Below are 22,643 nucleotides of genomic sequence, written 5' to 3'. Positions count from 1 at the left end.
CTGTTTATTCTTTACCCAGTGAAGTTCAGAAGATGACAGGGTTGATGGAATTGTCAGCATACATTGTTGTAAGTCAGTTAGTTTTTGTTTGAGAGTGTTTTTTTATATTAATTTTTATTATTCCAAGTGTGTTTTATAGGAAGGGTCTTCTGAGATATTTCAGTCCAGCCTGCGAGCCTCAATATCACTTAACACAGTACCATCCTTATTTAATGAAAGTTATTTTCCTTTGGCATATACCTATGTTGTGTATATAACCTTGAATATGATGCTGAGTTTTTTTTCAGCTATAATATCTCAATGCCTGGAAGCTAATTTCTTAGGAAATGAGAATGCAATATTTTATATTAAAAATTAATTGTTATGTACTATTGCATGCAACAACGCTGTATGCCAAAACCTGTTTCTCCCTTTCAATAAGGCATTATGTCCTGATGTAGACTGGATAGTCTGCCAAGGGACCGAACGGGAGAGAACAGTTTCCTTCTTACAGCTTCTCAGTCCATCTTACTAGAGAAATCATAGTACCATCTTTAAAGTGGAGAAACTTGATCTTTGTTTAGTGCTACCAGTTTACAAAGAGTATGGCAATGTTCTAGATAACTATTGAATTACTAGTCTTAAACTTATTTTCCACACTTCCTTCTCAGTGCTGCTAATAAAAACCTGAATTTGTACTGGTTAAAACAAACTACAACCCTGGCAGGTATGAATTCGATGTGCTATCCATATGGATGCCACATGGTGTCAGTATAATGGTGGCTTCATCACAGTTGTTACCATGATTGACTGCACTGTTTGAGTGTATCACTCTAAAGGAGTATTAAAGAGCTTTGTAAAGAGCTTCTGCCATTACAATCTCTAGCATGTTTTGGCTTTTCCACTAGCTCAATGAGACCCTGAAGTCTCACGCTGAAGCCTGATCTAAGGGAAAAGTCTCAAGTTACTTTTGTTTTTGAGATCAGAAAAGGTACAACTTTAGACCTGCTGCAAAAATAAAGGTGTTTATTTGGACTTTGCAAAGAAAATGAAGAGAGGGATCCAAAATGCAAAAGAGAAGAGAGGTTGCAAGTATCTCTGATCGTCTTTCTGTATTTGCTGATGTGGATATGGATTTGGTGCTGTACTGCTTGGGGTTCCTTCTCCTACTTCCTCAAGTGCCAGTGGACATTCCACAGATCTCCCCAAGTAGAGTCTCACAGGATGAACTCATTACTGGAAGATGCAAAAGTTAAAGGATTCATTTTCAGTCAGTTTTCATCTGTTTGATAATAGTCATCTCCAGGAAAAATAACTCTGGTAAGTGGGTACATTCTACTTCATTTTGTCTTTATTTTAATTTTTGCCATAGGTTCCAAAATTGTCTTTTCAAAATAACAGAACTAGGAGAGGACAAAACAGATTTTTTTTTTTTTTTTTTTTTTTTTTTTTTCTTTTACCAACTGACAATATTAGACTAACAAAAAATTGGAACTCATGTTTTGGTAGATTGATGTCCTTATGCTGCTTGAAGTATCCAGTTGTTCTTAAATTAGTAAAGGACAAGCCCTGGAAAAAATGTATGAGCAGTTAAATTCTCCTATATTTTCTGTTTACTTTATCCCTGTGAACAGTCAGGTAACTTGACTGTCAGACCAAGTGACCTTTAGTAAATTTAGTAAAAGCTTTTTAGCATCCTTTGATATTTGCTAAGTTTCCCAGACAAGGGTGCTTTACCTCCCCTTCTGATAGGACAGCAGTCTGTGCTACTCAGCCACAAACCTTGGTGACTTGTTACTGTGCAAATGTCAGGAACAGACAGGTGCCCTTAGGCTTCTTGGAGTAAGTTTTTAACACTTGTCGTGCCAAGACATCAGTACTTCTAAATTTAACAGTATTTATTTCTCTACTCCCTATGTTTATAACTCACCCAGTCTTTGAAATGTTTCCTTGTGAACTTTTGACTGGTTACCTAGCAGCTCAGATACTCTTCATAGCTTATGCTCATATTTTAGAGTTTTGTCATACATTTTTTTTTTCTTTCTACGTACTTTAATGGTTTCTGTCTTTTTTTTTCCCCTTTGGTGTTTTGTTTTTTTTTTCCAGTTGCCTTGACCAGGAATGGAGCCTCTGCATCTGCTGAAGGACTACAATAAAAAGGAAGAATAAATGAACAGAAGAGGATGCATTTTTATCTGCATTAGGACTTTGAGTCTGTTGCTCAAGAAATTGTATTTGAAGGAGAGGCAAAAAGATCAAAAGAGAAGTTCAGCAAAACATTGTGTAATGTTTGTTGTCAGAGGAATTGGACAGAGCAGAACATGCAAAAACCTTTTCATTAATGCCTAGATCATAAGCAATCAGTGGAGACCAAGAACTTGCTGTATGAGCTGCAGAATCCTTTCCACTCAAACCCACTGGAAAGAAGTGGCTTTCACTATACGTTGACCATATGTTGACCTCATAGGGCTGTGGGACCAATGTCTTTATTAAAAACAAACTGAATTTTTGAAGCAATAATGTAAAAATATATTTTTAAAAAATCTTAAGAGCTGACTTCAAATCAGTTTATCAGAAGATTTCATAAATTAATTAATTTAAGCCTATGTAAAAGCTTTAGATAAATTTTAAAGCTAAATACAGTTTATTCACATTGCAGTAAAAACATTTGTAAAGCAGCATATTGTTTGCTAAAGCACTCTTCAAATGTGCTTTTGTACATTTGCTTTTGTACTCAAATGCATTCGACTGCTCAAAACAGAATTAAATACAGAATGATACCCTGCCTTCCCATAATGCACCCCCAAAAGTGTGAAGGCATTTGCTATAATTAAAAACTGATACAGAGGACTGCCTTGGGGACAGCATGATGAATCCTGCATTTCAAAGAGGATTACAAAACTCTTTAATAGAGTTGTGTGTTGAGGCTTTTACTTTTACAGATTTGTAGGTGCCCTATAAGGAGCACATACTATAAAAATGTAAAGAAGAAAGGGAGAGGAATGTGAAATGGCATTAAATTAAATTTATTCCCAAATAATCAACATGTTCTATATATTGTGCTTGTGACTTCTTCAAGGCTCAGTTATGTATTTTTGTATAGTTTGATGAAGTGCTGTGGATCAGCTGAGCTGTGTTAATGATCCATGTCCATATTCTTGGCCCCTTTAAATATAAACTAAAAACTTACTTGAGGTTTTAAATCAGTGTTGCATTTTTGTATGTGAAATCCTAGACTGACTTTCAAATGGGATGTGTTAACTATTATAGCATGGAAAAGGCAGTTATGCTTAAATCTAGACAGAAGGTGACAGCCAGTTGTATTGAAAGTTCTAGAAAACACCTCTTACTTTCTTTGTTCAAAGAAACATTCAATTTTTGTAGTTTTGTTTTGTTTTTAGCTTGGAGGACAGATATTTTGAAATAATTATTTAAGTCTTTTCTGGTACCAGAGTTTGTAAAACTGCTATTTAACAATCAGTCACTTAGGACTTAACACAAATGGTCATGTCCATTTCCTTTGCAGCAAATTGATTTCTCTGTCTTTTAATAAACACGCCTTTTGTTAAGATGTCTGTAACCAACCTAAGAGCTGTAATTATGCAGTTCTTGATTTCATTATCATTTTTGGATATTTCAGGGTGCCCTTAGTGCACTATCTAAACACTGATGTTTATTCAGTAGTTGATTCTGATTTTTGTGTTAATTCTTTATATTTTTTACAGAAACTAAAAATGGACTTTATTGTAGTGTAAAAATAACTGCTTTATGCATCATATAAGCTGATATAAATTTTTAATTATTCCAAAATATAGTGTCCAAGGTCCTGAGACTGTCATGGGGTTTTTTGTGTGTAACTCTTATTAAAACATTGTTTTCAATTTTATTCTTTGATCCTTGTGTTCTGTCATACAGCTGCACTTTTCTGTAGTATAGAAAAGCAAATACACTTGTAGGTCTTTAAGTAAGGAAGAGTGTCATTTGCAAGTTAAAACTTGCCATGTTCACAGTTGTCTCAATGTAAAATATCTTAATGTTTAAAATAAAAACACAAAAACCCAAAGATCTACTATGTATACCTGTTTTTATGGGATTTTTTTTTTCTTAATTGCTTCACAATTTGTTTCTTGGGTACAATTTGTCACTGCCTAATCTTGATTTTAATTAATTTGCATTTCTTTTCTAGGCACTCTGCTTAATAGTGCTACCATTCATTCCTGCATCAAACCTCTTTTTTCCTGTTGGATTCGTAGTAGCAGAACGAGTGTTGTATGTTCCTAGCATGGGATTCTGCATTTTAGTAGCACATGGATGGAAGAAATTATCAAATAAAAGGTAGTGTTACCTGTGACTGGTTTAACTAATCTTTCTTAATTTCATAAAAGTTGACCATACTTTAACTGCAGGCTTTCCAAGTAGAGCTTTTACCAGTATGAATCTATTACATTATAGCTCTTACTCTGTTTCACGTTCTTAATGAACACAGAGTAATGACCAAGAAACCATTTGGCAATCCTATGAACAAATGACACCAAGGAAGTTCTTAGGAGATAGTGGATTATTCCGAGGGTATTACCATGTTTCTTTAAAATATATCTATATATGTACATACACACACACATACATGTAAATGCATATATATGTATTATATATATTTTATTTTATATATCTATATAAACATACATACATATTATTTAAAAGCCTCAGACTGCAGCAAACATTTTTAGAATGAGATGTAACTTACATTACACATTGCTAAAAATGGAGTTTGCCTCTGAGCCTAATAGTATAACCCATATCCTTTCTGTAAAGGAACACAAATATTTTCTGTTTAAATCCTAGACATTTTTAAGGATTAGGCAAAAAAAAAAATTGATCAGATTTGATTTGTACTTTGTTCAAAGGTGATTACTGACTGAAGTTTGTATAAAGCATGTCTGTCAGTCTGCAGCATATAAAATATCTTTACTGATGAAATTTTCAGACATGCCATGCTAGGAATGGACATCAGAGCCATTCAGTTTCGTTAAACTAAATAAATTTTTGAGTAACAATTTTTCCATAGGAATTCTGTTTTAAAAACACGTTTTGCATGCACCATTGCTTTTTCTGCTGTCTTCTATATTGATCTGGACATATGTCCCTCTGACCTAGATGCTTTACTCTTGTTACCTCAATGGCATCCTAATGCTAGTTCAGACAAACAGAGAGGCAGTGATTCCTGATCTGTGTAGTCTGCTATCGTTAGAGATGAGGCCTTGCAGTAGAACTTATGCTAATTGGTGCTGCCAAAGTTGACAGTGCTGGATAATGAGAAATTAGTGATACCTTGTGGGAGTGAGGAGAAAGTATTATTACAAATCCCACTATGAGGCAGTAAAAATAGCAGTGATGTGAAAGAAAGCAAGGAACCAGGAGAGGATGGCTGGTAAGCAGCAGTGTCATTTACTACAAAAATACTGAGAATCAGCACTCTAAAAAGTCTTATGAGAGAGAAGACTACTTGCTTTAGAAATATGTGGAAAGAAAAAACTTTTTCATAAGGCTGATGGGGATATCAATTACTGTATATGCCAGTTCTCACTGGTTGCTTTGCTAATGTTTTAGAATTTCTCTTAATTCTGCTGTTCTGCTTTTTATTTTTCAGTATTTTTTAAAACCAAGCACAATAGTCTACATCTGCACAGCATTTAGTATATCTTAACTAAGAAGGGGAAAAAAAATTTCCATTTTTAGCAAACCTCTGTGGAGTACATTGCGATGTGAACAGCTGTTGCATGAGTCAGGTATAAGAAATGGTTGATGTAGTCAACAGCCCTATGTCTGCTCAAGAAAGAGTTTTAAAAACAGTAGCCTTCCTACAATTATGAATATTCTTTTTTTCATAACTTAGTTAATGTTCAGAGACCGAATGACCAGCATGTTAAAGCATATGTTTTGAATCTGTTATGGTTGATATAATATATGTTTAAACACCAGAAAAATAAACTGCATGAAATTTAGAAGATTGTTCCTGATAAGCTTGTTGCAGAGAGTGACTTCTGCCCCAATTAGCAGCTTTAAAAATAAAATTCCTACAAAGACACTAAACCTTTCTCCTAGTTAGATACTACAGTAGCACTAAGATTTTATTTGCTTATGGAAGATTGTATAGTCTACACAGCACATCTCTATTAAAATATGTTCTACAGTGTGGGAAAGATTGGTGATCAATACAGTAAAGAATTTGTGTGGAATTGTCTGATATGAAAAAGGATAGGATGATAGTTGTTTTTTTAATTTTCTAACATTTTGTACAGTGTTTTGAAGAACCTCACTGTTTGATATCATCATGTTCATTGCCTTAAATTACAGATAAGCATTAAAAGAAGTAGAATTTTCCTTATTTTTTGTTTATATTGTGTTATATTATGTGGATTGCATTTGTTCTTAAGTGAATTGCATAGTGATGACAAAAAATCAGGTAAAAAACAAAATTAACTCGAAATTGGACATTATTTCCTTTCAGATTTTGGAATGCTATTTGGTGATAAGGCAAATAAATCGGACTATGCCATTGACAGATATATTCCTCAGTTTATTTGCCTCCTAGTGTACAGTATACTTATTCTAGTAAAAATTAGAATTATTTGTGTGCTTATAACAAATCTTTGTTTTATTTAATAGCGTGCTAAGAAAAATTTCTTGGGTTTGTTTGGCTGCGGTACTATTCACTCATGCCTTAAAAACACTGCACAGAAACTGGGATTGGGAGTCAGAGTACACATTGTTTATGTCAGCTCTAAAGGTACTGTATTCTATTTGAAAGGGATAATGGAAAGTTTGTATTGCTGTTCTTAAAAAGCTGCAGTAGAGCATGATAAAAATTGAGAGAAATTATGCTTCTATTTCTACTTTGATATTATTAACGTCTAATTAGTTGCTTTTAGGAATCTTTTAAAAGCAGTGTGATGCACACATGGGAATTTATGTGCAAAAAATAGATGATAATTTTTGCTTGTGTTAAAGCAGTTGAATATATTCTCTTATCTGGATGAAAGCACAATATGTTGCAGTACAAAATCTACAAAAAGTTTGAGGCATAGAATAATTTCTTCAATGTGCATATGGCATGATAGGGTAGTGTGTACAATTTTCTATAACAGTTGTAATGAATTTTAAAACGTTTGGTATTTGTAGCGGCAAATAACTAAAATGGATATTGAGCAACAAGTTCAATGTAATCGTTCTGTATGCAGTGTTTTGTTATTTTTTTACATATAGCAGATTGGTGAAATTTGTCATTTGCTGTGCATTTTTAGATCTTTAAGATATAGTTCAAAGAAATTCAGTTGTTATGTAATTGCAGCTTAATATCTTGTACATTGATATCTTTTTTTCTGTTTTTAGGTAAATAAGAACAATGCAAAACTGTGGAACAATGTGGGGCATGCGTTAGAAAATGAAAAGAATTTTGAAAGAGCTCTTCAGTTCTTCATACAAGCCACACAAGTGCAACCAGGTAAAAGCCTTGATTAGTTGCCATTGAATAGTGTCTCCACACTCCTAGTATTTCGATATGCTTAGCTTACTTAAATCTTATCATGATCTGTTTTTCTCCAACTGAACATCAGTCAATGTCATACACTTAAGTTAATCAATCCATAGTTTTTGGAAATAAACTTAGAAACTGTCCTTCAGAAATGTTTCTGTCTATAAAAAGATGCGAAGAGTTTCCATTTAAAACTGTTACTTGGATGACATTATTTCTGAATTAAAGTGTAATCTCTTATGAAACATAATTATTATTTAATTTTCTTATTTAAAACTAAGTAGGTGTATAAAAAAAATAAAAATCTAGATAGTATCAAAGTGCACACTATTTTATGTACTGTTGCAAAAGGAGTTCTAGGTAGTACTGGACAACATTTTTTTTTTTTCTTCTAGAAGCCTAATAAATAACTTAAATTTTTTGTGCATCTACTATAGCAAGAGATTAAAGATAGATATGTGAAAGTATGACCTTAAATTTTTTACCATTTCCCAAGTAACTTTATAATCCATCTTTGGTTCATGGTGAAATTATCTTCATAATTAAGATGACAAATAATAGATGTGCTTTTTTTGTTGGTGGTGGTCTTTATGCAGTACCTGTACTTAGCGCTACTCAGAAGGCATAGTTATTTATTTTCCTGATACTCAGTGCATGAAAGTATTTGAAACTTCATTCTTTTCTTTATTAAGATGATATTGGTGCCCATATGAATGTAGGAAGAACTTACAAAAACTTAAACAAAACTAAAGAAGCCGAAGAATCGTATTTGATTGCTAAATCATTGATGCCACAGGTAATTAGTAAGTTTATTTTATCTACCACCACAGGAGGGAACTCTTTCACACCTATATTCATGATTCGGTTTTCATGTTTTCCTGAAGCTCTGTGTTGCTCTATACTTCTAAGTTGTTTGGGTTTTTTTAAAACCTATCTATTAAAAGAGTAGGTTTTATATAGTCATAGATATTAAAAAAAAAATGCTAACTTGGAACTTAAACTTTTTTAAAAATACTTGAAGTTACTTTATGTAGTACTGTGGGTTTTGTTTTGTTTTTAAATTGAAGCTATAAAAGAAAGCTGCAATTAAAAATATACATTTACAATTTCTAGTCACAGTGGGTTTATTTTAACTTAAGAGTTAACACCTTGACAACGACTGAGTTTTTGAGCCTTCAAGTGAAGGCTTAAATGCAGCATTGGCAGTGGGAGAAGGTAGCCACAGCAACAACTTGAACACACTTTTAAAAACATGTGCTTTGTTACCTTTGCCATTTGTTAGGTTATGTTTATACCTAGCAAATATTGCTTATTCTAGAGAGGAATATTTTGGAGAATATATGAAGGGAGCACAAGCTGTAGGTAAAACAGGACAAGGGGCAATGGGCAAAAACTGGAACACCAGAAGTTCCATACAAACTTAAGGAAAAACTTCTTTACTGTGAGGGTGATGGAGCACTGGAACAGGCTGCCCAGAGAGGTTGTGGAGTCTCCATCTCTGGAGATGTTCAAAACCCACCTGAACACTTTTCTGTGCAGCCTGTTGTAGGGAACCTGCTTTGGCAGGGGGGGTGGACTAGATGATCTCCTGAGGGTCCTTCCAACCCCTACCATTCTGTGATTCTGTAAAATGAGACTGACAACAAAAATTAGCAGTCCCTTGAGTAGAATTATGGTATTAAAAAGTTTGTATTATGAAACAGTATGAAGATTTTAGACGGGTAAAGTATAAACAGCACAACAGTTGGAATGTCATTGAATTTTCACCTTTCATTACTACTTTTTATCTGCTATATGAGTGACTGGTGAAATCTTATTTACACTTATCTTAGGCTGGAGGGTTAAAAAAGGAATGAAAAGGTCTGGTAGAATGTCAGTTTAGGCTTTAGGTAATATTATTTGTCTGAATGGGGGAAGATTTGCCAAGTCTGGTTGTTTTCTAATGGCTATCTGCATAAGCCCAGTTAGGTAGTAGCAGAGCTTAATTAATTGGTATCTTAAATAAGTTATAAAAGTCATCTATGTCTTCGTAGAATTAAAGAAGAAAAAATATTTTCTTTATGTTTTGTTGTGATTTTCTGGGAAAGAAGAATTGATATTTGTAATCATTAAGAGCCTGCACACTAATATCCAGTGATACGATAAAAAAATTGGGCAGAGTGAAGAGGAGATCTATACTGATTCTTTTGTATTTTTACTCATCTGTGTTTGGTACATATATTCTTTTTGACAGATTATTCCAGGTAAAAAGTATGCAGCAAGAGTTGCCCCTAACCATCTGAATGTTTATATCAATCTTGCAAACTTAATTCGAGCAAATGAATCTCGGCTTGAAGAAGCAGATCAATTATATCGACAAGCAATTAGTATGAGGCCAGATTTCAAGCAGGCTTACATCAGCAGGTATCTTTTCTAATTTGAGATACATATTCTTGAATAAACATTTATGTATTTGCAGTGCTATGAACAGTGTTTAGTTCATACAGTTGAGTTAGCTGCTGGAATTGATTAATTTCCAAATGAGAAGAGGAAGATTCGAGGCTATAATCAATGGTGTGTTTCCACCTAGTCTGTGTATTCAAGCATTGTATAGCAAGACGCTTTCATTAGATTTCTTCGTGAATCTCAAACTCAAATGTATAATTTCCCAGTTTTATTTTGAACTATAAAAAGCTTTTGATTAGTCTGAATGATGGAGCTTTCTTTATTCCTTTTTGTTAAAGGTGGTCCAGAAAATGATAACTGTTTAACTAAAAACCACATAAATGACAGCTAAATAGATAAGAGTAATGTGACTGTGGGTATTGAGGCTTCTATTCACTATTTTGTTAGTTACAATTCCCACTGGGACTTGGAGAGGTACAAAGATGCCTAAACTACAGCTGTTGCAGTGTAATGACAGAGCCAATATCAGGAACCCTTGATCACTTCTTTTTTGTTTTTTGTCCTGCCTATGCATTTGCTGTATACAGACTTTTCACAGTTGAAAGCTTTGGGAATGATGTGTGAAGAAGGTCCCTGTATTGTTTTCTGTTTAAAACAAACAAACAAAAAAGGAAGGAAAACCCACTTATTATCTCACATCTGCTGTCTCTAGGAAGGCAAATGTTTAAAAAACCTGTAAATTATTGTATGTGAATAAAAGTTTAAGGATAAATCTGATTCTTCAACAGGGGAGAATTACTTTTAAAAATGAACAAACCTCTGAAAGCTAAGGAAGCCTATCTTAGAGCTCTAGAACTAGACAGAACCAATGCAGACCTGTGGTACAACTTGGCAATTGTTTACATTGAACTGAAAGATCCAACAGAAGCTCTTAAGAATTTCAACCGAGCACTGGAACTCAACCCAACACATAAACTGGCATTATTCAATTCAGCACTGCTAATGCAGGAATCTGGTATGTTAATTGTCTCTTAAATAAATATTGTATATTTGCATCTATAGGATCCATACTACTTAATTTTTTTTAATCAACTGTTTTATTTTTGGAAAGCAGAAGTTCTTAGTATCATCAAAGAAGGAATGGTTTATTGTAATTGTCAGCTTTATCATTTATTGTTAGTGTATGAAATGTGTGTGAAGTGTACATATACCTTAGCTGATCAGCATCTTTAATAGAAGTATTGTTTCACAGTGTAACAGCTTACAGTGTTACACAAACATATTCAAAATTGTGTCTCTATAATCTTTTAAAAGTTTCATATTTAGTAAAATATATGTAATTTCTGTGTTTTGCATTTATATTGCTTGATTTCATTCTCCATTGACTGAAAATCACAGCTGACTTCTGTGGGCTTCGAATCTAGCGCTAGGAAATGTGAATGTTTTCATAGGTTCCTCTGTAATACTGGAGTGAATTAAGTTGTTTTTTCATGAGTTTATTTTTTTTCATATGTATAGCTTCTAGCTGTGTGGGTAAGTGTAAGCCTTTTTTGAATTCAAGCTGTTGCAAAGAGTATTTGGCAAGTGACTAGTAAGGCTTATTTCCCTTTTGTTGGGATGATAAACTGCCCCTAAGAAAGAGATAATACAGAGTGGATTGGAGCTGATGCAAATGGATTATTCTCCATCTCTTTTGACAGTGTAAGTTAAGTAGTACAAGAAATGCCTTGTTTCTTATCTGTATAAGCAGCACAGGGGCTTCAAAGAAGCCAGAAACATTAGCTATCTAGTATTCAATTATTCATACTGTAAGGTGCAACACTGTTTCACGAGGTAAAAAAAGGCAGTTAAAATCAGCTCCCTCCTCCCTCATCCTTCAATAAGTCTGTGCCTGGAATTCCTTACTAAAATGTATTCACTGGAGTAGTCATAAAAATAGCACAGACTACAAGGTAGTCTAGCTAAACCTGGTATTATCAGATAAGATTATTTTACTTTTCTTTTTTTCCCCCAAACTTTGTTGCAAATTAAAATATGGGAGTTACAGATGCTATTGTTTTGGTGTTAAAAGATATTTTAGCCTGCCTACATCTGAAGTCACCCTATATGATCTCTGTCTTTAAACTCTTTAAGTATATCTTTAACAAAATGAGATTTTCCACTCCAAGTTTGCCTCTGTAAGAGCTGGTTTGTCAGAAATTATGTCTTCTCTGCATTCCATTTGCTCAACCATACCTGAAAATATCTTCTCTTAAACTTGTAGATACAGATACACTTATTGTATCTGTTATACCAAACCTTAATATAATTCAACAGATAATAGAATAATGGTGCTGTCTTTGGCTACAAGTCAACTGTAAGTAGTTTCATTTTGTAAAGAAGGTAGATGTCATTTACTTTTGCTGTTACACAGCAGTGATAAAAAGTAGCATTTTAAACCCTTTCTCTTTTATAGTTGTGTTAAAGATGTTACATTTAAATTTGTATAAAAATTAGCATTTTGCAGGCCGGGTCTAAAAATCCTTCAGGATAAATCTAGAATTAAATGCGTTTTCTGTCATTTAGGTGATGCTCGGCTTAGACCTGAAGCTAAAGCAAGACTGTTACATTATGTGAAAGAAGAACCACAGGATGCAAATGGGTACTTCAATTTGGGTATGCTGGCAATGGATGACAAAAAAGATATGGAAGCAGAGGCATGGATGATGAAAGCCATAAGGTTACAGCCAAACTTCCGAAGTGCTTTGTTCAATTTAGCGCTGCTTTATTCTCAGACAGCAAAAGAATTGATGGCTTTGCCCATTTTGGAAGATCTACTGAGATACTACCCTGATCATACCAAAGGTCTGATTTTGAAAGGAGATATCCTTATGAACCAAAAGAAGGATATCGTTGGAGCAAAGATGTGTTTTGAAAAAATTTTGGAACTAGATCCCAACAATGTTCAAGGAAAACATAATCTTTGTGTGGTTTACTTCGAAGAACGAGACTTAATAAAAGCAGAAAAATGTTTGGTTGAAACACTAGCGCTGGCACCTCATGAAGAGTATATTCAACGTCATCTGAACATAGTTAGAAGTAAAATTGCATCACTCAGTACTGCAGAACAGTCAACACTTCCAGCAGGTGGGACTGCAACTGCAGCTGCAGAAGAAAAAAAAAAATCATTTCAAAATTTGAAAGAAGTAAAAAATGAGCAGAAAACTACCCAGACAACAGTTGATAACAAAAAAGGGCACTCAAAAACCAAGAAACGAACAGAGAAAAACAATATGGACAAAGAGACTCCCAAAAAATCTACAAAAGAAATCAAAGACATTGAGAAAAAGAGAGTTGCTGCTTTGAAAAGACTAGAAGAGATTGAACGTATATTAAATGGTGAATAGTCTTTATCATGTCACAGTAGAATAAGGGGAGAATATTATTTTTTATTATTGTTTAATATGTGATCCAACTGGAAGGTGTCCCAGTGCTTTGAAAATAGAAATATCGTTGACTGCATATCACTTAGCAAGCAGCAAAAAGCACTACAATACTTCATGTGAGAAAACTGCAACTTTTAAATATGATGTGGGGGATGGGTGGGAATTGAAGGATTAAGGGTTGAGAGTAATCTTAAATGCAGAATCCTAATAGTGAGAAAATAACACTCATAAAAATCATTGGTAGTCAGGGATATTCATAGTAATGCTATTTTCAAAGGATCAGTGTAAGAACTGAATGGAGAATTAATGGGATAAGCCAGACAATGCTGCTTTCCCCCTTATAAATCTATTTGTATTCACATGATCTGTATTTCGGTTTACACATCATAGGTTTAAATCAATCTAGACCTCTGCTGTACATGAAATGGGGTTTTTCTGTGCATTATTTGTTTTCAGAACTGTGGTGTTTTGACCCTGGCTGGACACCAGGTGCCCAACAAAGCCATGCTTATCACTCCCCCTCTTCAACTGGGCAGGGGAGAGAAAATATAACAAAAAGCTTGTGGTTCAAGATAAGGACAGAGAGAGATCATTCACCAATTACTGTCACGGGCAAAACAGACTCGACTTGGGGAAGAATTAATTTAATACCAATCAAAATCAGAGGAGGATAATGAGAAATAAAACCAAACCTTAAACACCTTCCCCCTGCTCCTCCCTTCTTCCCAGGCTTAACTTTTCTCACAGTTTTCTACTTTCTCCCTGCCAGCAGCTGGGGAACAGGGGTTGCAGTTAGTTCATCACACATTGTCTGCCGCTCCTTCCTCCTCAGGGGCAGGACTCCTCACACTCTTCCCTGACTCCAGTGTGGGGTCCCTTTCACATGAGACAGTCCTCCATGTGCTTCTCCAATGTGAGTCCTTCCTATGGACTACAGTTGTAATGAACTGCTTCAGCATGGATCCATTCCATGGTGTGCAGTCCTTCAGGAAGGGACTGCTCCAGCGCGGGTCTTCAATAGGGTCACAAATCCTGCCAGCAAACCTGCTTTGGCATGGGCTCCTCTCTCCATGGGGTGACAGGTCCTGACAGGAACCTGCTCCAGCGTGGGCTTCCCACGGAGCCACAGCCTCCTTTGGGCATCTGCTTGCTCTAATGTGGGATCTTCCATGAGCTGCAGGTGGTCATCTGCTCCACTATGGACCTTCATAGGCTTCAGGGGTCAGCCTGCCTCACCATGGTCTTCACCCCAAGTTGCAAGGGAATCTTTGCTCCAGCACCTGGAGCACCTCCTCCCTCTCCTTCTTCCCTGACCTTGGTGTCTGCAGGGTTGTTTTCAGACACAGGAAGTTTCTGCCAGCTTCTCACAGAAGCCACCCTTATGCCTTTTCCACCCCACTACCAAAACCTTGCCATGCAAACCCAATACTAGAACTTAACAACAAATCATCAAAATGCCACTGGTTGTAATATAGGAGGATGCAGCAACACGCTAACATTCAGTTGCATTCTAAATATGGAATAATCACCTTTTAATTGTTCTTTACTTACAATGCTAATGGTTTGTACTGTTTTCCTGATAGAAATCTTATGGTGCTCTTAAGATCTTTAGACTCTGCTTTTACTTTAAAGGAAATGTGTGGGGTTTTTTTCTTGCACTGTCAATCATCTGGTTGTTTGTTAAAAATTATATGAAAAAGGGTGGTTTTCTCACTTTTTTCCCAGTTCATTGAATGCTGATAAATGCACTTTTGGTACAGTAACCAGTATGCTATGCAGTAGTCCTTGTTGACTTTATATCAATGGCTGTGGATTGACTCCTGGGTGTAGTAAATTCTTCCTTGTTTATAGCATACAGGCTTTATTATTTCTGTCATTGAATCAGTTTCTATTCTCATGCCTTTTTACAACACTAATGTAAGCAATGATTGCTGAAGGCAGTGTGATAATAATTAAGCCACTGAATTTGGCAATGTTTAACACAAGGAAATGTAGATAGTATCCTTCCAAATATTAAGTTCTGTTGTTTTGATACTTTGTCATGGGTGTGTGCTTTTTATTAAATATTTATTTTTGACTACTGAAATATTCCCATTTACACTTTTACAATAATGCATCATTTTAATTTCTTCCATGAAATGAAAATTTTGCAATTTCAGTGTTGCTTTTATCCTTGTGCAGTGCATATATTTTTGTTTAAATATACTACCAATTACCTAAACCTGATGTTTTCCTTAATTATGAGAAAGAAGGGTAAGGCCTGGGTTCAGTAATAATTTAATTAATCGTTACATCTAACTCTTCATGGGTTTGGTTTGTTGTTTTTTTTTTTTATGATATACAAATATTCCTTAGCAACTCTACTGTTTAAACTTAATCTTTTCTGTAACTGCTCAATTTTCTGCCTGGGGCAGTAATCCAGCTGTAAAATGGAGTATTTATCTCTGTGGGAGTGATCTTAAATCGTTGAAGGCCTTCCACTGACCTTTTCTTTATTATGTATCATTTGTAATGTTACCACAACAATTGCTTGCATGGTAATCACTAGGGGGAAAAAAAAGTAGTTTTTTAAAAACATTATTTAAAAGCTGCAGACAAGAATGCGTGTTGTGCAGCTGTTCTTCATACAAAAGTTTGAAGTGCTCCCTGTAGTGCAGTGTAGTGAAGTGCTCCCAGGAATCTATTGACCACACCTTGAAAATTACTGCTTTATCTTGTCTGTGAATAACTTGGTTACTTGTAGCTAAAATAGCTGCTATGTTGACCTTTATTGAAACACTAAATTGCATATTAAGTCTTCCCTCCAAACCTTTGTTTTACAACAGAGTTAGTCATTGTTCTGTGTGGTGGGTTGACCTCGGCTGGACGCAAGATGCCCAACAAAGCCGCTCTGTCGCTCCGCCTCCTGAACTGGCCAGGGGAGAGAAAATACAATGAAAGGCTCGTGGGTCAAGATAAGGACACAGAGAGATCACTCGCCAATTACTGGCACGGGCAAAACAGGCTTGACTTGGGGAAAAATTATTTTAATTTATTACCGATCAAAATCAGAGGAGGATAACCAGAAATAAAAACAAATCTTAAAACACCTTCCCCCACCCCTCCCTTCTTCCCAGGCTTAACTTTACTCCTAGTTTCTCTACCTCCTCACCTGCCGAGCAGCACAGGGGGATGGGGACTGGGGGTTGCTGTCATTTCATTGCATGTTACTTCTGCTGCTCCTTCCTCCTCATGGGGAGGATTCCTCACACTATTCCCCTGCTCCAGTGGGGCGTCCCTTCCAGCGTCAGTCCTTCCCATGACTGACAGTTCTTCACAAACTGCTCCAGCCTGGGTCCATTCCATGGTGTGCAGTCCTTCAGGAAGGGACTGCTCCAGCGTGGGTCCCCCACGGGGTCACAAGTCCTGCCAGCAAACCTGCTCTGGCATGGGTTCCTCTCTCTATGGAGCCAGAGGTCCTGCCAGGAACCTGCTCCATATGAGCTTCCCACAGGGTCACAGCCACCTCCAGGCATCCACCTGCTCTGGCGTGGGGTCCACCATGGGATGCAGGTGGACATCTGCTCCACCATGGACCTCCATGGACTGCAGAGTGCCAGCCTGACTCACCATGGTCTTCACCCCCAGCTGCAGAGGAATCTGCTCCAGTGCCTGGAGCACCTCCTCCCACTCCTTTTTCACTGACCAAGCTCGTTGTCTGCAGAATTTTCTCTCACATATTCTCACTTTTCTCTCCAGCTGCAAAATTTACAGAGTTTTTTCGTACTTCCTTTCTTAATTATGTTATCACAGAGACATTGCCATCATTACTGATTGGCTCGGCCTTGGCCAGCAGCAGGTCCATCTTGGAGCTGGCTGGCATTGGCTGTGTTGGACATGGGGGAAGTGTCTGGCAGCTTCTCACAGAAGCCACGCCTTTGTCCCCGCCTCCCCCTCGGCCCTGCTACCAAAACCTTACCAGGTCAAAGCCAATACATTCAGGGTGATACAAAGTAACATTAATTTGTAGATGGAAGGAAGGTAAGTGGTAAGAGAGGGTATTTTCTCTCTCATGTGCTGCCAGACCCTGAAGGAAATAGGGAGCTTTAGATTTCTGCGCAGTTGTGACTGAACTGCACCTTATTTTGGAACATAACAGCACTTTCAGTATATTTAAAAGAAAAATTACATGCTGAAATCTTAGGTAAGTGGGTCTGTGAAATAATGGCTGCATAGCTGTAAAACCTGCAGCAACTTCTCCCCCAGCTCTTCATTCACCACTGGCTCTGGCATGAAGCAGGCAGGCTCCGAAGGTCCTCCTGCTCTGAAGAGGACACAGGTTTGTTTTGTGCCTGTGGGATGCAAAAGGTGAATGCATTCTTTGTTTTGTAGGAGGTATGACAGTATTGTTACCGAGTTTCCCCTAAATGTATTTAAACTGCTGATAACAGTATGTCTTATTACTCAGCCTATATTCTCAACAGCTAGCTGAACCATAAGCCCGTCAGACAGGCAAACTCATCTTTAATGGGGCTTCAGAGCAAAGCACTGGCCTGCAAGAAACTTGATTTTTCTGATGGAGGCGTAAGCACTCTCCTTTCCCCCAAAGCAAGAGCTGCTGAATCATTTTGGCACTGTGTGTGTAGGTTGTCCAGCACAGCATCTCAGCAGCTTTTCCTTCCTCACAGCTGTTGGGTGTCCTGACACTAAGGGCACAGGGAGCAGCTCTGTGCAGTAGTTCAGTCATCTGCCGTTTCATTCTCAGATGAGTTTATTGCAAGATCAGGCTGTGCCTTGTAGCAGCAAAGCCACTCGCATACCTGCTTCCAGGGTATGGAGCTTTGGGCTGAACTTGGAGGCCTTTGTTCCTTCCTGAAGTTTCCTTTCGAAAGACTGAATGGAGATCAAAATTCTGGAAAGTTAGCAGCCTGCCCCAGGCTCTTGCAAACTTTGCATCCCACAAAAGCACCAGGAGGAGTCCCAGTCTGAGTGAGTGTACCTGGCTGAGTTTTTCTTTGCAAAGGCTCTATAATCCACTTCTGCCTGGCAAAATGTCTGGGACTGCAGCAGAACCTGCTACTCCTGTAAAGCCCTGCTTCATCTCCTGCTGTGTAACCAAAATTTTGCTTCTCTAACTTTCAGCCTAGGAATCCTGCTTTGTTAGACAGAAAGCTTGAGAAGGGAAAGTCTGGGAGACACCTCTCCTTCCACCTGTCCTTCACCTCACTTCCTCTCCTACAAAACTGTAACACTCTTCATATGGTGTTTCAACTGATAAAGAAGAATTTGTCTCCCAAACCTCCAGCATAGCTAGGATCAAAATAGCACAGCCTGCTATGTTACATATATTACTATGCTACACTAAAAAAAAAAATAAATAAATAAATAAAAAAAATCCTCAATAGATACTATGTTACTTTTATAGCATTCAGTGAGTTGAAGTGCCGCTAGTATTTTTTGAAATCTTAAAAGCTGCTTTCTGCAGTCTAATATTTAGTGCCTGTCTACAAACCCGTGGTCCTGGATGTGGGATATACGTCTCTTTTGCGAACAGACAGAAGAAATTTTGTATATACACATCAGTCTCTCTCAAACAAAAAGCAATGATGTGAAAGAAAAAGATCAAACCCAAAACCAAAACAAAACACCCCAAAACCAAAACAAAACCACCAGAGAACCTTCTACATAATTATACTGGGATGGGAACAACATAGTAAACTCTAACTTTCTTGGACTAGAAAACAGTTCCAGAAAAACACTTTTAACCTTCCCTGACACAATGTCATACTATCGAAGATTGCTAGAAAGAGAATTGGACTTTATAGATATTATGTATTCTGAATTAAGGAATTATCTTTAAAACAAAATATTAATATAATGTTAATATTCCAGCATAACACAAAGAACTATTAGTTGCTACATCTTTACCAGTATAAGAAAAAAACTTAAAAAAATGAGTAAAAGGTCCCTGTTCAGCTGGTGGCTTCACTGGCTGCTTACAGAACTTTAAATGTCCATACAGAAGCACTAATTTTCTTTACAGTGAGTTTAGAGGTTACATGTTTCTTTAGGTGAATAGAAGTAAATTAGTAGAATAGAAGTAAGCATTAAAATAAAGTATGTTGTTCAGATTTCCTACACCTATTCAGCATATATGTTTGTTCCTTACATGTAATTATCAGGTTATTGTCTTTTTAAATACACATAGCAAGGTATTTTTAATTATACGTGTATTCATCCACGCACAATGAGAGTAGGTGGAGGAGGAAAATACAACAATTACAGGATGTCTTACCAAAAGTAGAAGTAATAAATCTTGATTTTTAAAATACCATCTTGAACATGCACTCACCTTTATTTCATTTGCAATTGTTAACCCAGTCCTACACTTTTGTTGTACGTGATCATCATTAGAGTGTGAAGTTGTAGTACTAATTCCCCAGTTCCAAGAGCTCAAATGAGATTGTGACAACTGGTGCTTACAGAATGGGGGATTAATTGTTATCTCTCCTCAGCCGCAAGCTGAATAATTGAGGCTTACTTGTTTGTTTGGGCACACTGCTTATTTCATCTAGAGGAATGTCAGACATTATGGATGACTATCTCAGTTTGCAAGATAATAGTAATTTCTCTGTAAATGTGTGCCTTCTCATTAGCAGGCAAAGATAGCTTGGTGATATTGGACACATCTGAAAGCTGTAGAGGGTACAAGTGGGGGAAGCCAAATTAGAAGAAATGTTAAGTGTTATTGAAATCCAGTAAGATAAAAGGTGTGTAATAAATACTGTTCTCTGAAGTTATGCAAAAATCTGGTAAGTTGTGTTCAGTTAAAAGAACAAAGACAACAATTGATAAAAGAAATTTAAAAGGAGCTTCCAAACACCCTTTCTACCCTCTTGAACAATTTTTAAACAGGTCTGGAATACTGAGTTTTCTTTAGTTCTCTATGTAAACATTTAGCACTTTTCCAGTATAAATAGCTACAAACAAATAAATACAGACAATGAAAGCTATGTGAAAGCTTAAAATAATGAAATTCAGATACTGTGCAGAAACATAAAAGAAGCTGAATGGGTAGTATTTCTTTAGATGTATTTATACAAGTGGGTTTGCATGAAGTTAAAGTATGAGCTCTCATGATGAGTATTATTTGGATGTGTCACACTATATTTCTTCCCTTTACTTGAGTGAATACAGTCAACATTTTAGTGTAAATATTTAGGTTTAAATTTACCTTTCCAGGGATATTCCTTCAGCTATTTTTACAGATATTGAAAAATAACTAATTTGCTAGAATATCCATTAAAAGCAAAAATAGGAAGCATAATTAAGTTATGGGAGTAATTTCCTTCTGATCTATATCCATAAAAAGTTTATTTGAACAAAAATATATGCATTGCACAAGGATAAAAGCAACACTGAAATTACAAAGGATAGATTAAAATGCTGCATAAGGATTTTCCAGGATTTTTCATTATTTGCACTGGTTTATCTTGTGATAAAAATAATAAAAGGAACCCTTCTTCCATTGACTTCCTTTGCCCTTTGATTATCTTACTGTCTGTAAAACCTTTTCCCCTAAAGAACAGCCTTAAAAAAAAAAATTATGAGTACAAAATTGGCAGATGAACCTTCAGCTTACAAACACAAAACGTATTGTGCCTTTAGGAAAAGAAAAAAAACATAAAACAGAAAGCAAGTGAAATGCAAGGAGACATCTAGGTTTTGTTGTTTTAAAAATTAATAACAGAATAACAAACACTGTTATCTTAGGCTGTCTAGTGTCTGGGTGTCCTAAGAGCCTTCTGACTGCTGAGGAAATAGAGCAAACTTTAACTCATCAATTATTGACCATCTCAACTTCAGAGTTTAAAAACTGTTTCATATGCTTGTTTTTACTAGTATACTGTTCCTTCTTCAGCTCTAAACAAAAAGGTATAAAGAGATTGAGGGTGAGATTGAATTTCAGCAGCAGTTTCTGCATTTCTGGAATACTTTTGGGTTCTTTTTCCTTTGTTTTCCTGCGTTCTTTTGTTTCTGTGGCAGTGGTGCTTTCTCACACTGCTAATGTTCCAGAGCAGAAGGCTGTAAAGAAGGAAAAGAAACAGCAGAGGAGCTAACTGAAGGTTTTTAAGTCTTTATATATGTATTACTAATAAGCATCTCCAGGGGTTTGCATTTAGCTTCTGATTTAAATATATAGTTATAACAAATATACGTATATAAATCACACATGTAAGTCTTACTGGAAGAAAGAACTGGAACACAATTATTTCAACATTCACTAGGAAGAGTGCTCATTTCACTTTATTATTGAAAACTATTATTATTGCTATTTGTAACAGCAATGCAGAAAAAAACCTACAGGCAGCGATGAACAAGTTACTGCTCTGCTTCAGGTTGTTACCTGGAGCAGTTGCATAAATCACACAAATAATCAGCTAAGTGTGGAGACTTAAATAAATCTATAGAGTTGTATAATATATAGAGCATAACACTATGTAACTGAATTTTGCTGTTATAACTTGTGATCTGGTTTATTTACTGCCCAGGATCTAGCAGGGTTTTGAGAAGGTAGTAGTGTCTGCTTCCAGGGGCAGCAATTCTTCAGACTGTTGTTCATCTGCTGTCCATCATCACTTCAGAGGTGAAGGCTGTAATCTTTGTACTTGACCTCTTGGTAAGTATCTTGTTAAAATGGGGAGCAGAGGGGTAGAGCCAACAAGCTAAACTAGAACAATATTTCAAGCAGATCATGATTACAGCAAAAACAGCTGATCTACAGATAAGGATGAAATTAGCTAGCATTGTTCTATATTTCTGTCATGTACTGAGCTATTTGCAGATAGTCTTCCTTGTAGTCCTAGTAGCAACTTTGGTACAGTTTAGGCCAGTAACAATATAAATCTTAAGGAGCAATCCAACTCATGTTCTCCATGTGACAGGACAAATTGCAATGCTCTGAGTAACAACACTGAAAGATGTGGCCTTTGACCTGAGAAGCTTATCATCATGGAAGTATGTGATGATCTAAACTAGGAAATAAATAAAAATGGCTTTTTCATTATATATTGGAGACTAGCAAAAAAGCATCTAGGGTCTTACAAAGCTTCTTTATTCTACTGAAATACAACAATCTTTGATATTGCTTGTTAACATCCCTTCAGGCCTGAAGTTTTCTTAAGAGTTGATTGCTTTTCTTTGACTGCACAATTAGAGGAAAAATAGTAATTTGCTTTTAAATGTTACTGTCAAATCCCATACTCACAAATTCTTAATCTTAATTCTGACTGATTATGCATACATCCTGAAAAACCTGTATGTGGAATTGCACCAAACAGTGA

At 36.2% G+C, this 22,643-nt stretch overlaps 1 protein-coding gene across 2 annotated transcripts in view; it reads left to right on the top strand.

The window, feature by feature from the left end:
• The window catches only part of TMTC3 (transmembrane O-mannosyltransferase targeting cadherins 3), a 25,485-nt gene extending 12,011 nt beyond the window's left edge, over positions 1-13,474 (top strand). For both annotated transcript variants that reach the window (XM_010178243.2, XM_029087536.1), the window contains 7 exons: positions 4,166-4,314; positions 6,646-6,766; positions 7,369-7,480; positions 8,203-8,306; positions 9,744-9,913; positions 10,684-10,910; positions 12,461-13,474. In XM_010178243.2, the coding sequence (XP_010176545.1) occupies positions 4,166-4,314; positions 6,646-6,766; positions 7,369-7,480; positions 8,203-8,306; positions 9,744-9,913; positions 10,684-10,910; positions 12,461-13,281 (1,704 nt within the window). In that variant the 3' untranslated portion in view covers positions 13,282-13,474. The remainder of the gene's footprint in view (positions 1-4,165; positions 4,315-6,645; positions 6,767-7,368; positions 7,481-8,202; positions 8,307-9,743; positions 9,914-10,683; positions 10,911-12,460) is intronic.
• Positions 13,475-22,643: the final 9,169 nt, after the last annotated feature.

The sequence above is a fragment of the Antrostomus carolinensis genome, unplaced genomic scaffold (assembly GCF_000700745.2).
Source record: "Antrostomus carolinensis isolate BGI_N321 unplaced genomic scaffold, ASM70074v2 scaffold10591, whole genome shotgun sequence".
Taxonomy (NCBI): domain Eukaryota; kingdom Metazoa; phylum Chordata; class Aves; order Caprimulgiformes; family Caprimulgidae; genus Antrostomus; species Antrostomus carolinensis.
This window is presented reverse-complemented; position numbering and strand designations above follow the sequence as displayed.